The sequence below is a fragment of the Pan troglodytes genome, chromosome 11 (assembly GCF_028858775.2).
Source record: "Pan troglodytes isolate AG18354 chromosome 11, NHGRI_mPanTro3-v2.0_pri, whole genome shotgun sequence".
Classification (NCBI taxonomy): domain Eukaryota; kingdom Metazoa; phylum Chordata; class Mammalia; order Primates; family Hominidae; genus Pan; species Pan troglodytes.
This window is the reverse complement of record NC_072409.2, coordinates 815208-829974: the sequence shown is the minus strand read 5'-3', so window position 1 is coordinate 829974 and position 14767 is coordinate 815208. Positions and strand designations below refer to the sequence as shown.

Genomic DNA, 14767 nt, shown 5'->3' with positions numbered 1-14767 from the left:
AATCCTAAGGGAGTGAGCTGGGCCTGGGGCTTCAGGGCCTCTCCCAGCCTGGCCTGGGGGCCCCTCCAGCCTGTGAGACCCTTTCTCTTTGCTGGGGTGCCAGACTCCTCCTCCCTGACCTGTTACCTTCTAACAACTAGGGATGGCAACATTTTAGTGCTTGACTCCCAGGCTCATGCACGGAAGTACCTGGTCCATTGGGGATCAGTGGCACCTCAGACTCTGCATGTGATGACCCTTCCACCCCCAAACCATGTGTATCTAGGTCCGTCCTCCCCATCAGAGAAGGCCACCCTCTTCACCGGCTGTCCTAGAAAAACTCGCAGCACTGGGGCCCGCACACCCACTCCGTGGTGAGCTGGTCCTTGTCGAGGGACGCCTTCCCTCTCCAGGACTACCCAACGGGTCTCTCCCGCCTTAGGTCCCCTGGGTATTTGAGTCCCACCCCCCGCGGCTCACTCTCTACAAAGGGACCCTTTAAAAAAGATAAATGGGAGTGTGTTCCTCCTGGTTTCAAGTGATCCAAGTCCTCGCCCCACCTGGCCCCCGACCCTTCTGCTGCGGACCCCTGCCCAAGGGCCTCCGCCCAAGTGTGGCTCCCTTGGGCCCACACCTCATCAGGCCAGCAAGGAGGGGGATAGCGGGGGGCGGGGCAGGTGCTGGGACTCCGGGCAGTTGCGGGGAAGGCAGGGGGCGGGGGGGGAAGGGGTTGGGCGATGCAGGTGTTGGGGGGCGGGACAGTTGCGGGGGTAGGCAGGTACCGGGAAGGCGGGAGGGCGGGCAGGTTCCGGACGGGCGCGACAGGTGCTGGGACGCGAGGTAGGTGCGGAGAAGGTTGGGGGTGCGGGGCAGGAGCTGGGGGTGGGGGTTGAGGCGGGGCAGGTCCTAGGCGGCGGAGCATCCCCGCCCAGGACGCCCGCGCGGCCCCGTGACGTTTTTCCGCGACTCGGGGTGAGGGAGACCCCTGGGCGGGACGGGCGGAGGGTGGGGGCGGAGGAGTGGGTTCTGCCCGCAGCAGAGTGCGGCGGGGAGACCTTCCCAGTCTCAGAGCTCGCCTCGGCCCCGCCCCCAGCCCCGCCCCCCGACGGAGACGCGGCGGTGACTCCCTCCGTGGGGGACGCAGGGGACGCTTGCGCCTCAAGTCCCTTAAGCGGCGCCCGACGCAGCGCAGCACCTACCCAGCCGGGACAGGGCCAGGGCCGGGGATGGATGAGCGCGGCCGGGGGGCGGGGCAGGGGTGGGGCGGCCGAGGCAGGGGCGGAGCTGGGAAGGCGAGGCAGGGGCGAAGGGCGGGGGCGGGGCGAGGGGGCTGTCAGAGGGGCGGGGAATAACGAGGGGGCGGGGCCACACGGACGGATGGGGCGGGGAATAGGGGCTGGGCCGGGCCTCCGAGCGGCAGTCCGCGGGCTACGGGGCGGCCGGGGGGCTGGGCGGGGCCGTGGGGCGGGGCAGGGCCTGGGAGGGGCCGGATGGGGGTGGGGGCCGGGATTGGGACGGATGGGGGCGGGGCATAGGAGGGGGCGGGGCCGGGCCTCGGAGCCGGGACTCGCGGGCGGCAGGCGGGGGCGTCACTGCGCGGCTGGCCGGTGAGGCCGCGGCATGGGGCGAGTGCAGCTCTTCGAGATCAGCCTGAGCCACGGCCGCGTCGTCTACAGCCCCGGGGAGCCGTTGGCTGGGACCGTGCGCGTGCGCCTGGGGGCCCCGCTGCCGTTCCGAGGTGGGCGCGGGTCCTCGGGGAGGGCCTTTGGCCGCACCTGCGCGGGGCCAGGGCTCCCGGAAGCGGCTGCCGTCGCCTGGCCCCGGGTTGGGCCCGCGGAGTCGCTGTCTTCGCCGCCCGGGACTGCTGGGGAGCGGGCTCGGCGGCGCCGGGGAGGTCCGGGCGGCGCCGCCCTTCCGCATCTGCCCTTCCTGCCCTCTCGCCGAGGGGCGGCGGGGTCCCGGCGGGGCCTGAAGCGGGTCCACTGTGGAGGACGCCCTGAGCGCGGGCGCACGCAGGCCTGCGACCCTCCCCGTCCGCGCTCGCACCTGCTGGGCTCCTTCCCGCACCCTGGCTCCCGGCGCAGGCGCTCCCGCTGCAGAGCCGCTCCTGGCCCAGGCGTGCGGTCCCGGCGGGGTGCAGACACCTGCTGCGGCTCCCTGCGCCCCTTGCCACCCGCCAGCAGGCCTCGCCGGCCCCCCGCCGAGGTGGACGCCTGGGCCTCGGGGACTGGGTATCGGGTTGCTGCAGTGGCCGCTGGCAGGGCGCCCTGGAGGTGAGGGCCGGCCCGCGAGGTGAGGCTGCCTCTGCCCGGCCCTTGGCTGTGAGTGCCGCGTCCCTGCCGGGGACTTCTCTACCTTGGCCTCCTGTGGGAACCACCTGGGCTGCTTGGCCTGTGCCACAGCCCCTGGACTTGCCGCTGGACCTTGACCGCTGGGCCCGCGCGTGGGTGACAGCACCGCTTTTGTGCCTGCTGAGAACCCACAGTCTCTGTTCTGTCCTCTCAGCCTCCTGGGACAGGTGATGGTGCTGTGGCCCTGACCCTGCACCGCCTGAGGCTGTGGAGCCTCGGAAGAAGCCGGGTGGTAGATGCTTCTCTCAGGCTCCTGGCCCCACTGGGCCTCCTGGGATGACCCCACAGCCTCCCTTCCTCCGTCCCAACCTTGAGTTTGGGGTCTGGGTGGGGGCAGGTGTGGCCGTGGCAGGGCAGAGATAGCACACACATCTCTTGGGTACAGGTGTGGTGTGTGGTGAGGCCGGCTGGATCCTGGCTGAGGGCTGTGCAGGACCCTGTCGTCCTTCCCCTGGCGTGGCCTGGGGTGAGCAGGCCATTGCTGACCACAGGGAAGGGACGGCCCCGCGGTGCGTGACTGGCCTGGGTGTGCAGGCTCCCCTGGCCTCCGGGTGGACGTGGTGGGTGGGTGAATGCTCACGCCTGTAATCCCAGCACTTTGGGCAGCTGGCCCAAGAGCCGAGGGAGCACTGGCTGATGGTCCTACCTCACAGAGGCTGGTCTGAATGAGGGAGAAAAAGGAGCGTCGTGAGCTAAGGAGTAGGAGATGGGCCCTGATGGGCCAGAGAGCACATGATTCAGGCTGCTGCAAGTGAGGTGGGAGGGTGTACCGGGGCCCCCGGGGGTTCCCCCCAGCCCTGCCTGGGATGGGAACGGAAGGACCATGGTTTCTTTTCCTCATTCAGAGGATGCTTGTCAATCCTGCTAGGAGCCAGTAGGGAGGCCCTCAGACCCCAGGAGGACAGCAGCCCTGCCTGGGCCCCAGGGCTTGCTCACTTACTCTGCCGATGAGTGTCGGTGACAATCAGCACCCAGCCGTGAGGACACCGGCTGTCTCAAGGGCTGACGCGGAGGGAGGCCTGGGAGGGAGCAGTTTTCTGGAGCTCAGGCTGGCCCAGTCCAGGGCTGGGGGTCAGGCAGGACCACTTCTTGTTCTGCTGTTACTGGGATGGGCGACCAGGGCCGACAGTGGTTCTCGGAGCACTCATGGTGGGCCCGATGCAATTCTCTCCACGTGCCACGGGCCAGCCTCAGTAACCCTCAGCGCCCTGGCAAGTGGCACGGTTGTTACTCTCATGATACAGATTTGGAAACAGGACTGGGGGAGTGGCTTACAGGTCACAGCTTCTGTGGCAGGCGTGAGTCCTTTGGAATGAGGATGAGGAGTGGGTGGGTCTTCATGGTCCAAGTGCAGGTGGTGCAAGGGAGGGGCTGCTGAACAGGTGGGAGCCCCAGCTGGAGAAGAAAGTTCCAGTGGTCACTTGAGAACGCGGCCCAGTCATGATCTTCCTTAGAGTCAGAGAGGCCTGCAGCCTCCAGCAGCTTGTCCTTGCTTGTGCATCTGAACACAGGAAACATTTTTTATTTTTATTTTTTAAATTTATTTTTTCGAGACGGAGTCTCCCTCTGTCGCCCAGGCTGGAGTGCGCCGGCGCGATCTCGGCTCACTGCAAGCTCCGCCTCCCCGGTTCACGCCATTCTCCTGCCTCAGCCTCCTTAAGAGCTGGGACTACAGGCGCCCGCCACCACACCCGGCTAATTTGTGTATTTTTAGTAGAGGCGGGGTTTCACCGTGTTAGCCAGGAGGGTCTGGATCTCCTGACCTCGTGATCCGCCCGCCTCGGCCTCCCAAAGTGCTGGGAACCATTTTTTAAACCTGCATAGGGGAGGAGGGACAGGGCTTGCAGGGCCCCTGCAAAGAGGTGCAACGTTCAAGTCCAGAAGGCGGAAGAAGTCACACTCTGACTAGGGGACTGCCACTGAGCCACTCAGTCCAGCAGCCAAGCCCTGCCTGGTGGCTTTCCTGTTGCGAAAGGCTCGGTTCCCTTCAGCCTGTTCTGCCATCACAAGCAGTCTGCAAGCTGGAAAGAAGAGGGAGCGGGGTCGTATGCCTCCAGCAGCAGGGAGACCCCTCACAATGGACCCCATGTATTGCTCTGGCTTCTCCGTGGGCAGAACTGCATCCTGTGGTCCTGCCTGATTCGATGATTTGAAAAGGCAGAAACATGGCCGCTGCCATTGGCCTGGCCAGTGAAAATGGGCTCCCTGGGAAATTCACCCAGCCTGACCTGAAGCAGTTGCTGAGAGGCAGAGGAGCAGCTCCAGGTGTTTTGGCAGGGAAGCAGCTGGCAGCTGTGCGGGAGCCCCTTGCCTCCCGTGTTCTTACTGAGGAGTGTGTGGGGCAGCTCGGGACATGTTTCACTTTGGACAGTGGTTGGAGGCTGCTTACTCTGGCAGAGTCATCTCAAAGAGCCTTGGTGTATGTGCAAAACGGGGCCGTCTGCATGGGCGTTGGGAAGATCACAGAACCTGGACTCTTAGGATGACCCAAGGGTCAGTTGCATACTGTTTGTTTTTGTGGAGTCAGATGTCCCATGACGGTTTTCGCGATGCTTTGCTAGTATGAGCAGTGGTGTGTGAGGCTGTCGGTTAAATACCATGAGATTCAAGCGGAATTCTGGGTCTCCTGGTATGCACAGGTAAAATTACAGTAGACCTGTCCCACTCTTTGCCAGAACCTCGTACTTGTATGCAGTTTGACTGGAATAAGGGCTGTTTGTGTTCCACCTCCCTCCAACGTGTGTTGAGACATTTATTTATTTATTTATTTACATTGCTCTTGTTATCCAGGCTGGAGTGCAGTGGTGCAATCTCAGCTGCTCACCGCAACCTCTGCCTCCCTGGTTCAAGTGATTCTTCTGCCTCAGACTCCCGAGTAGCTGGGACTACAGGCACGCGCCACCAGGCCCAGCTAATTTTGTATTTTTAGTAGAGACAGGGTTTCTCCGTGTTGGTCAGGCGGGCCTTGAACTCCCAACCTCAGGTGATCCGCCCGCCTCAGCCTCCTAAAGTGCTGGGATTACAGGCGTGAGCCACTGTGCCTGGCCCCAAGACATTGATTTTATTTGAGATGAGGTCTCACTTTGTCACCCAGACTGGAGTGCAGTGGTACAATCTTGGCTCACTGCAACTCCTTCCTCCGGGGCTCCCACCACAGCCTCCTGAGTGACTGGGACCAGGGGCACGCGCCACCACACCTAGCTAATCTTTGGTAGTTTTGGTAGAGACGGGGTTTCACCGTGTTACCTAGGCTGCTGTCACACTTCTGGCCTCAAGCAATCCGCTCGCCTTGGCCCCCCAAAGTGTTGGGATTACAGGCGTGAGCCACTGCGCCCAGCTGTGTCAAGACATTTAATATTTGTCAATCTGAAGGATTGAAATGGTAGGTCATTTGGGTTTTCCCTGCAAGCTCCACCTCCCGGGTTCACGCCATTCTCCTGCCTCAGCCTCCTGAGTAGCTGGGACTACAGGCGCCCGCCACCACACCCGGCTAATTTTTTGTATTTTTAGTAGAGACGGGGGTTTCACCGTGTCAGCCAGGATGATCTCGATCTCCTGACCCCGTGATCCGCCCGCCTCGGCCTCCCACAGTGCTGGGATTACAGCCTGAGCCGCTGCGCCCGGCCGGGTTTTCTGTAATTTCTAGTGAGGTTGGACATCTGTTCCAGTTACCTACTGCTACGTAAAAGTCGTGGTCACCTCAAGTCAGACACCATTCTTAAACAATTAACACAACCATTTTATTATATCTCACAGCGTTGTGGGTTAGGAATCTGGACAGTGAGGGCAGGGTTAATCTTCAGTTCTGTGCCACCAGCTGGGATCACTTGAGGGTACTTGGCTGGCATACGGGTTAGTCTGGGGACCACTGCCCCCTTTCCGGCATCCTCTGTGGGTTCCAGCATTTTTCTTTTTTTTTCTTTTTGAGATGAAGTCTCGCTCTGTCACCCAGGCTAAAGTGCATTTGTGCGATCTCAGCTCACTGCAACCTCTGCCTCCTGGGTTTAAGTGATCCTCATGCCTCAGCCTCCCAAGTAGCTGGGATTACAGGCATGCGCCACCATGCCTGGCTAATTTTTGTATTTTTTTTTTTTTGAGATGGAGTTTCACTCTTGTTGCTCAGGCTGAAGTGCAGTGGCACGATCTCGGCTCACTGCAACCTCCGCCTCCCAGGTTCAAGCGATTCTCCTGCCTCAGCCTCCCTGGTAGCTGGGATTACAGGCATGTGCCACCACGCCCAGCTAATTTCGTATTTCTAGTAGAGATGGGGTTTCTCCATGTCGGTCAGGCTGGTCTGGAACTCCTGACCTCAGGTGATCTGCCTGCCTTGGCCTCCCGAAGTGCTGGGATTACAGGCATGAGCCACCGTGCCTGGTCTTTTTTGTATTTTTAGTAGAGATGGGGTTTCACCATGTCAGCCAGGCTGGTCTTGAACTCCTGACCTCAAGTGATCCACCCGCCTTGGCCTCCCACAGTGCTGGGATTACAGGTGTGAGCCACTGCACCCAGCTGGGTCCCAGCATTTGCGGGATTCAAGGCGGGGATGTGCAGTCTGTCAGGAGTGTTAAAAGCACGGCAGCATTTCCAGTCCCCAGGCCTCCTCTCCTTGCTTCAGCCACGCCCACCCTCCTCTGTGCCTGCTCATGCCCATGTGCTTCTGTTGGGCTGTCTGCTGGTCCACATGAGGATTACTGGTGTTCCGGATTTTCAGCATGAAGACAGTATGGGGTCTGGCCCGAGGAGGGCCTGGCTAACACAGCATGGATTCAAAATCAGAGCAGAGCTGGGTACCGTGGCTCATGCCTGTAATCCCAACACTTTGGGAGGCTGAGGCAGGTGGATTGCTTGAGCTCAGGAGTTTGAGACCAGCCTGGACAGCATGGCAAAACCCCGTCTCTATAAGAAAAACAAAAAAAACCCAGGTGTGGTGGCACGTGCCTGTAGTCCTAGCTACTTGCGGGGCTGAGATGGGTGGATCACTTGAACACAGGAGATTAAGGCTGCAGTGAGCCGAGATCGTGCCACTGCACACTAGCCTGGGCGGCGGGAGTGAGACCGTGTCTCAAAAACAACAACAACAACAACAACAAAACAAAAAATGGACTGAGGTTGGGGTGGCAAGGCCGGGCTGGAATGGAGGCTGAGGCCAGGCCCTGGCAGCGCCCAGGGGGTAGAGGGCGTGCAGTAGGAAGCAAGGGCCACCCTCAGGGATGGGGGACTGGGCCTGGCAGCTGCCGAGGGGTAGGGCAGGATGCATATGGAGAGCCACGTGGGGCTGCGGCTGAGCCAAGGATTGTGAGAGGAATCCTGCTGCTCTGGGTGGCAGGCAGAAGGCCTGGGCCACAGGTGGGGCCTGCTGGGGAGACCACAGGTGAGGCAGGTATGGCTGACCCTGGGCGCTCGGCACACCGGTACTCCTCCTGCCTGGCTGCTCCCTCAGCAGGTGTCAGAGTCTGAGTCACCTTTTCCTCACGTGACCCCCACCAGGACCAGGCAGGGAGGTGGCCATCTTTGGCCCTGACTCAGCCCTGCAGGAAGAAGAGGGGCTGGAGGTGCAGGTGGCCTGCCACTGTCTCCCCCAACCCCTGCCCACCTGGGTCTTGTGCTGTGTGTACTTCTGCTGCGTCTGTCCTCCCTTGTGACCAGCTTCTGCTGGACCTGATTGTCCAGCCATGATCTTCTGATCATCATGGTTTCTGGACACACATCTGTTGGACTAAGGAATTTGTGTTCCTGGCCACAGACCAGTGCCACCTCTGCCTCAAGCAGTTCCTGGTCTGGGCACTCCCCCGGGGAGGCCGGAGAGGACTGAGCCGTCTCCTGATGCAGAAAGTCAGCCCCGCTGGGCAGTGCTCGCCCAGGAAGTAGGGCCCCACCCAACGGTGTGCTGACTGTGGAACACTGTGTCTGCCTAGGCGGGTCTGGCCACATTCCTGCAGCATGATGGTTGGCAGTTAGCTTCCTGGAGTGTGGACGGGTCCTTCCCTGCCTGACTGACTTGTCCACAGGGCAGCAAGAAGATGCGCCCCTTGGTGTGTTCCGAGTGTCTCCTGTAGGCAGCTGAGCTTTCGCAGGTCTGGCTGGGAGCCAAGGTTACCAATCTGGGGGGTAACCCAGCCATCATCTGGATGAGCGTTGGGGTCTTTCTGCTCTGGATTGCAGGGCAGACGTCGTTTTGTGCTGGTCAGGCCCCTCGCCAGCCTGATTCCCTTGGAGCCCCCCAAGACAGGAGATGGGCAGGAGATGTCCTCTGAAGTGGCATGGGCTGCTTGCTCACTGGCCTTCCCAGGACGCTGCCCAGGTGGTGCTGCTTGGCCCCAGGTCGAATTCCTGTGCTGGCAGCAAGCAGGGGCCTGGGCCGTCGGCTGGCTGGGGCTCATGCAGCCATCCCCTTTGCAGCCATCCGGGTGACCTGCACAGGTTCCTGCGGGGTCTCCAACAAGGCTAATGACACAGCGTGGGTAGTGGAGGAGGGTTACTTCAACAGTTCCCTGTCGCTGGCAGACAAGGGTAAGTTTGGGAGCCAGTTCCCGAGTGGTGACCCCTGGGGGCAGCCCTTGGAGTGGGGCCTGTCTGTCCTTCTGTCCTCCCCCTTTCCTAGATCTGCCTCTTGGATCTGGCACTGGCCCATCTTGTCCCAGGGTTGTGGGCCCTGATGGCTTTCTCATAGGCGCTGGGTGGCTGAAGGGGCCACCTCCCCCTTGTGCTGGATTTGGGTGGGCTCTGACCCCTGGCACAGCTGTTTCACCCTTGCCCCATTCCCAAACCACTCTCCTGTTCAAGCCAAGCTCTTATCCTCAGTCCTTCACCCAAGCCACAGCCCTGTGCTGCTGTGGCGCTGGTGACTGAGACAGGGAGACCCAGTGTGAGCTGGTCAGCTGCAGTGCCCACTCTTATCCTGGCCCTGTGGCCACCTCAGGGGGGGACCGCCCCCCACCTCCCTCCTGTCTCTGCAGGGAGCCTGCCCGCTGGAGAGCACAGCTTCCCCTTCCAGTTCCTGCTTCCTGGTGAGAGCCCAGCCTGGACAGGCCTGGTGATGACCAACTGGTCCTGGGAGGTGGGCTCTGCAGGGTGGAAGGCAGCCAGGTACCAGTGCCTGCTCTCTCCCCAGCCACCGCACCCACGTCCTTTGAGGGTCCTTTCGGGAAGATCGTGCACCAGGTGAGGGCCGCCATCCACACGCCACGGTTTTCCAAGGATCACAAGTGCAGCCTCGTGTTCTATATCTTGAGCCCCTTGAACCTGAACAGCATCCCAGACATTGAGGTGAGGATGGCACAGTGACCTCCTTGGTGGGTCCCCACCCTCATGGAGGCTGGGGAAGAGCTGGGCAGGCACTGCTTCATCCCAGTGTCCTGTCCCCAGGTGAGGTGAGGGGGGCCAGGGTCTGGAGGCAGTGGCCTCTTTGCCCTGAGCTGACTGCTGATGTCCAGGGGCAGGGCGTGGCAGGGCTGAGGGGCCTGTCCCAATGCCACAGGGATCCAGCCTGCCCACACCTGCTAAGCCCCTCCCTGGCCCTCCCCCCAAGCAACCCAACGTGGCCTCTGCCACCAAGAAGTTCTCCTACAAGCTGGTGAAGACGGGCAGCGTGGTCCTCACAGCCAGCACTGATCTCCGCGGCTATGTGGTGGGGCAGGCACTGCAGCTGCATGCCGACATTGAGAACCAGTCAGGCAAGGACACCAGCCCTGTCGTGGCCAGTCTGCTGCAGGTCAGAGCCCCCGCCAGTTGCCTGGACCGGCCTCCTGGGGTGGGCTGGCAGCCTGCGCAGGCTCACAGGCTGGTCCTTCCCCAGAAAGTGTCCTATAAGGCCAAGCGCTGGATCCACGACGTACGGACCATTGCGGAGGTGGAGGGTGCGGGCGTCAAGGCCTGGCGGCGGGCGCAGTGGCACGAGCAGATCCTGGTGCCTGCCTTGCCCCAGTCGGCCCTGCCGGGCTGCAGCCTCATCCACATCGACTACTACTTACAGGTTTGGTGCTGCTGGAGGCTGGGTGGCCTGAGGCCTAGTGGCCTCGGCCCTGGCCCCTCATGCCCCACCTCAATCCTGTCCAGGTCTCTCTGAAGGCGCCGGAAGCTACTGTGACCCTCCCGGTCTTCATTGGCAATATTGCTGTGAACCATGCCCCAGTGAGCCCCCGGCCAGGCCTGGGGCTGCCTCCTGGAGCCCCACCCCTGGTGGTGCCTTCCGCACCACCCCAGGAGGAGGCTGAGGCTGAGGCTGCGGCTGGCGGCCCCCACTTCTTGGACCCCGTCTTCCTCTCCACCAAGAGCCATTCGCAGCAGCAGCACCTGCTGGCTACCTTGAGTTCTGTGCCTGGTGCGCCCGAGCCCTGTCCTCAGGATGGCAGCCCTGCCTCCCACCCGCTGCACCCTCCCTTGTGCATTTCAACAGGTGCCACTGTCCCCTACTTTGCAGAGGGCTCCGGGGGGCCAGTGCCCACTACCAGCACCTTGATTCTTCCTCCAGAGTACAGTTCTTGGGGCTACCCCTATGGTGAGTCGACAGCCAGGGCTTGGCAGGGAGGGGACGCCAGGAGCCCCATGCAGACCCTGCTTTCTTCCCGCAGAGGCCCCACCGTCTTATGAGCAGAGCTGCGGCGGCGTGGACCCCAGCCTGACCCCTGAGAGCTGACCCTGTGCTGCCTTCTCCAGGCAGGCCTGGCCTCTGCCCTGGGACTGGGGCGCCCAGGGCCTCGTGCCTTCTCTCTCGGCCTAGCCTGGCCCACTCAGGACCTGCCCAGCCTCTGCCAGCTCCTCTGGCATCCGCCCTCTTCTCCCTGGGGCTGGGGTGGGGGTGGCAGGGAGCTGGGACCTGGAGAGACGACTCCTGTAAATAAAACACTTTATTTGTAGAGCTGGGCCTCACCGGCCTCGCCTTGGGCACCCTCCAGCCTCTGGCAGGGCCTGACCCTGACCCCAAACTGGGCTCTGCTCATGCCAGGGCAGACCCTGCTCTTCAGGTGCCCCCTACTACCCTGGGGGTGTGCTCAGGCTACCATGCCCGGGCGGAGCCGCGGGGCTGGCTCCCTTTAACAGAGGACGGGGGCTGGCGCTGGGCCTTCCAGAGCCGCCTAAGGACACGTCCTTGGAGCCCGGCTCATGAATTGGGGCCTCACGCAACCTTGGTGTTTGGTTAAATTTGTGCCTTGGCTCCTGTTGCGTTTAGGCACCCAGGTTCCCAGGCGGTGTGGTGTGGACCTCCCCTGCTGAGAAACCCGCTGGCACGTGGAAGGGCTTGCCCAGGTCCCTCCGACAGGAGACCCTGCTCCCTGGGCCTCGGCCCCTGCTGGCACCACTGCCAGGCCTGGCTCTGAGGGACGCTGCTTCTCCCCTGCCCACGTCTCCAAGGCCTGAAAGGCAGGGTTCTGTGGAACAGCATTTCCCAAAGGGGCATCCTGCAGACGTTCCAGCCCCAGGGGAGGCCCCGTGATGCTGGCTGGCCTGCCTGGAGGGTGCTTCCAGAAACAACGGAGGTGGTGGTGAACAAGGCTCTGGGTTCAAATTCCAGTTCTCCTTTAGGGCGAAGGGGTGACTGTGGCTAGGTTTGTCAGTTACCTTATCTATAAAATGCACAGGACCAGGCCGGGCACGGTGGCTCCCTCCTGTAATCCCAGTACTTTGGGAGGCTGAGGCAGGTGGATTGCTTGAGGTCAGGAGTTCCAGATCAGCCTGGGCAACATAGTGAAACTCCATCTGTACAAAAAAAAAGAAAAAAAAAATAGCTGGGCATCATGGCACATGCTTGTAATCCCAATTACTCAGGAGGCTGAGGCAGGAGAATCGCTTGAACCCAGGTGGCAGAGGTTACAGTGATCTGAGATTGTGCCACTGTACTCCGGCCTGGGTGACAGAGCAAGACTGCCTCAAAAAATAAAAAAACAAAACCCCACAAAAAACTCAGGGGACTGTAGGGTACAGCCCCCCACCCTCATAGCATGACAGTTTATTTCTTGAACAGTCCAGAGGGGGCAGATCCTGGCCTTGTGGCAGAGTTGTCATTCCTACATAGTGGTTCCCATCCCTGGCTCCCAGATGGCTGTTGACAGCTTTCACCACTGCCCAGCCTAATGGTGGGACTTTTGAGGGACAGACTGGGAAATGGATTGTCACTTTTTGTCTCTGACCTGTCCCCTTCCTGTTGGAAATGTGGTCTTTAGCCAGGCAGTCCTGTACTTGGCTAAAATTTTACTAATTGTGGGACAGGCAGCATGAATATTGGAGAACAGCAGAAAGTGTACCGCAGGTGGGGTCATCTGTGAAGCGCCTCCTGGAAGCAGTGCAGTATGTGGTTGAAAGGAAGGCCTCCTGGGCTGAATCCCATCACTGCCTCTCACCACTCCCTTGCTTCAGTTCAGTCACTTATAAAATGTGGGTAAGAACAGTGCCTGCCTCTCAGGACTGACCTGAAGTCTGCAGTGTTAGCATGTCACGTGCTGAGAGCAGCATCTTGACATAAGTGCTGAGGGGCACACAAGGGTAGCAGCTGATGGACAAATGGAGTGAAAAAGCTGCCTGCAGCTGCTTCCCACACCTTCACTTAGGGTGGATGTTTGCTTGGTGAAGGATTTTTCTTCACATTCTAACTCCCTTTATTCAGTCAACAATTTTTTTTTGTTGTTGTTGAGACAGAGTCTTGCTCTGTCGCCCAGGCTGGAGTGCAGTGGCACAATCTCAGCTCATTGCAACCTCTGCCTCCCGGGTTCATGCCATTCTCCTGCCTCAGCCTCCCGAGTAGCTGGGACTACAGGCGCCCAGCACCACTCCCGGCTAATTTTTTGTATTTTTAGTAGAGATGGGGTTTCACCATGTTAGCCAGGCTGGTCTCGATCTCCTGACCTCGTGATCCGCCCACCTCGGCCTCCCAAAGTGCTGGGATTACAGGTGTGAGCCACCGCGCCCGGCCCAGTCAACAAATATTTTGTCTCCTGTACACCAGGTATTGTTCTAGGCACCATGGACTTACATTCTAGTAGGGAGACAATATTCCAAATCAGGATGTGGGAGAGTCACATGACACACACTGTGATGGAGCCAAGTAAGTCAACGAAGACAGGTATGGGGGGGCAGTATCATTTTAACTAGGGAGGAGAGGGAAGGCTTCCCTTAAGAGGTGATATTTCAACTCAAGGATGGTAAAGAGGGAAGCCACAAAGACACTCGAAATAAAGGTTTCAGGGAAGGGACAGACAGCAGGGGTGGCGGAGAGGTGGGTGCGGGGCAGGAGGGCCATGAAGGCGCTCGTGTCTCCTGCGAGGGCTCAGGGTGCTCGGCCTGTCATAAATGGACTTAGGCTTTGACAGAGCAGTTTAGCTGCCCTAAAGAAACCTGGGAAGGTTCCCTTGGCACTTGGGATTGTCCGTTTCCTTTTCTGTCTATGTGCGCTGTCTATGCTGGACTTGAGATAATTCTCCGGAGTCCGACTCACCAGGAGACTCGGGTGTCACCCAGATTGACCTTCAAGGCTCATTTCTTGTCAGTCCACTACCCGTCCCCTCGGTTCACACGACCATCCAGAAACCTCAAATTCAGTCCATGCTTCTTGTTTTGGGTCTCGGGGCTGGGATAAGGCGGGCTGACCACCGCGGGGCATATAGATAGTTTCCGTGGTGCTGGGGGCGCTCTCCAGGGAAGGCTACTTGGTCTGCAGAAAAGGCCTTGACTTGTGCATACCTGGGCAGCAGGCCTATGAGTGGCAGCGAGAGCGGGGTAACCAGAGAGGGCACACCCCCCAACCGGAGCGCCCCCCAAGTTGGCATCTCCACAACTGCAGAACCTCCCCCATCAGGGCAACTCTCCCGATTGGGACACCGCCCCCAGGCAGACACATTCTCCTAGCAGAACACCCATGCTTAGCCGGAGCCGCTCCCCCGCCAGACACCTCCCCACCGGGAAACCCTCCCCAGTGGGACACCCCAGCCAGTCCAGGTATTCCCGCCGTTAGGGACACCCCCTCCAGCCGGAGCATACCCTCGGCAGGGGCATTCCTCCCAACCGAGGGAACCCCGCCGCAACGGGAACCTGCCTGAACCAGAGCACCCTCCCGCGCCGGGGACACCCCACAGGCGGCTCCCCCGCCAGGCCGCGGCCCAGGGAGTCAGCCTTCCGCGCAAGCCGGCGAAATCAAAGTGCGTCCGGGGTTAGAGGTCAGAGGTCGGAGCCGCGGGTCTTTCTCCTTCTTCGGCCAGCCCACCAGAACGTCAGTTTAGAATGAGACACGTGTTGAAAATGGGACGGCTACTCCCCATCCACTACTACGACTCTGGCGGGCGGGTTCTCCAGCTCCAGGTCTCCTACCCCGCGGGCGCGCGTTCCGGTTCCGGCCGCCGCAGGCCCGGCGCCTGGGGCGCCGCACGCCTGGTTCCAGTGCGCAGGCGCCGCACCGGTCGGGCTCCAACGCGCAGGCGCGGGCGCAGGCGCAGGCGCAGTCGTAGGCG

The 14767-nt window shown here is 61.0% G+C and overlaps 2 protein-coding genes across 8 annotated transcripts; one reads left to right on the top strand and one right to left on the bottom strand.

Annotated features, from left to right (window-relative positions):
• The first annotated feature begins 1516 nt into the window (after positions 1-1516).
• ARRDC1 (arrestin domain containing 1) lies at positions 1517-11187 on the top strand. 7 transcript variants are annotated; one of them, XM_003312423.6, is made up of 8 exons: positions 1517-1717; positions 8730-8840; positions 9287-9337; positions 9442-9596; positions 9859-10041; positions 10126-10302; positions 10386-10827; positions 10901-11187. In XM_003312423.6, exons 1-8 carry the CDS (start codon positions 1600-1602, stop codon positions 10963-10965), a joined length of 1302 nt encoding a protein of 433 aa, XP_003312471.2. In that variant the 5' UTR covers positions 1517-1599; the 3' UTR covers positions 10966-11187. The 7 variants fall into 7 exon arrangements, with proteins under 7 accessions (XP_003312471.2, XP_016817782.1, XP_054515272.1 ...); XM_054659297.2 differs by having other exon boundaries at positions 1523-1717; positions 9442-9491; XM_016962293.3 differs by having other exon boundaries at positions 10386-11187.
• On the bottom strand, positions 11159-14718 carry LOC100615747 (uncharacterized protein ARRDC1-AS1). Its single transcript, XM_024346023.3, has 3 exons — positions 14356-14718; positions 13759-14016; positions 11159-12026 (listed from the first exon to the last, which is right to left on the bottom strand). The coding sequence occupies exon 3, from the start codon at positions 12024-12026 to the stop codon at positions 11496-11498; it is 531 nt and encodes a 176-aa protein (XP_024201791.1). The 5' UTR covers positions 13759-14016; positions 14356-14718; the 3' UTR covers positions 11159-11495.
• Positions 14719-14767: the final 49 nt, after the last annotated feature.

Coding starts and splice junctions, on each gene's coding strand:
- ARRDC1 (XM_016962292.4), top strand. CDS start 8,591: ATGGGCTGCTTGCTCACTGGCCTTCCCAGGACGCTGCCCAGGTGGTGC. Junction 8,841..9,286: donor CCTGTCGCTGGCAGACAAGG/GTAAGTTTGGGA, acceptor CTGTCTCTGCAG/GGAGCCTGCCCGCTGGAGAG. Junction 10,042..10,125: donor TCGTGGCCAGTCTGCTGCAG/GTCAGAGCCCCC, acceptor GTCCTTCCCCAG/AAAGTGTCCTATAAGGCCAA.
- LOC100615747 (XM_024346023.3), bottom strand. CDS start 12,026: ATGGAGTTTCACTATGTTGCCCAGGCTGATCTGGAACTCCTGACCTCA.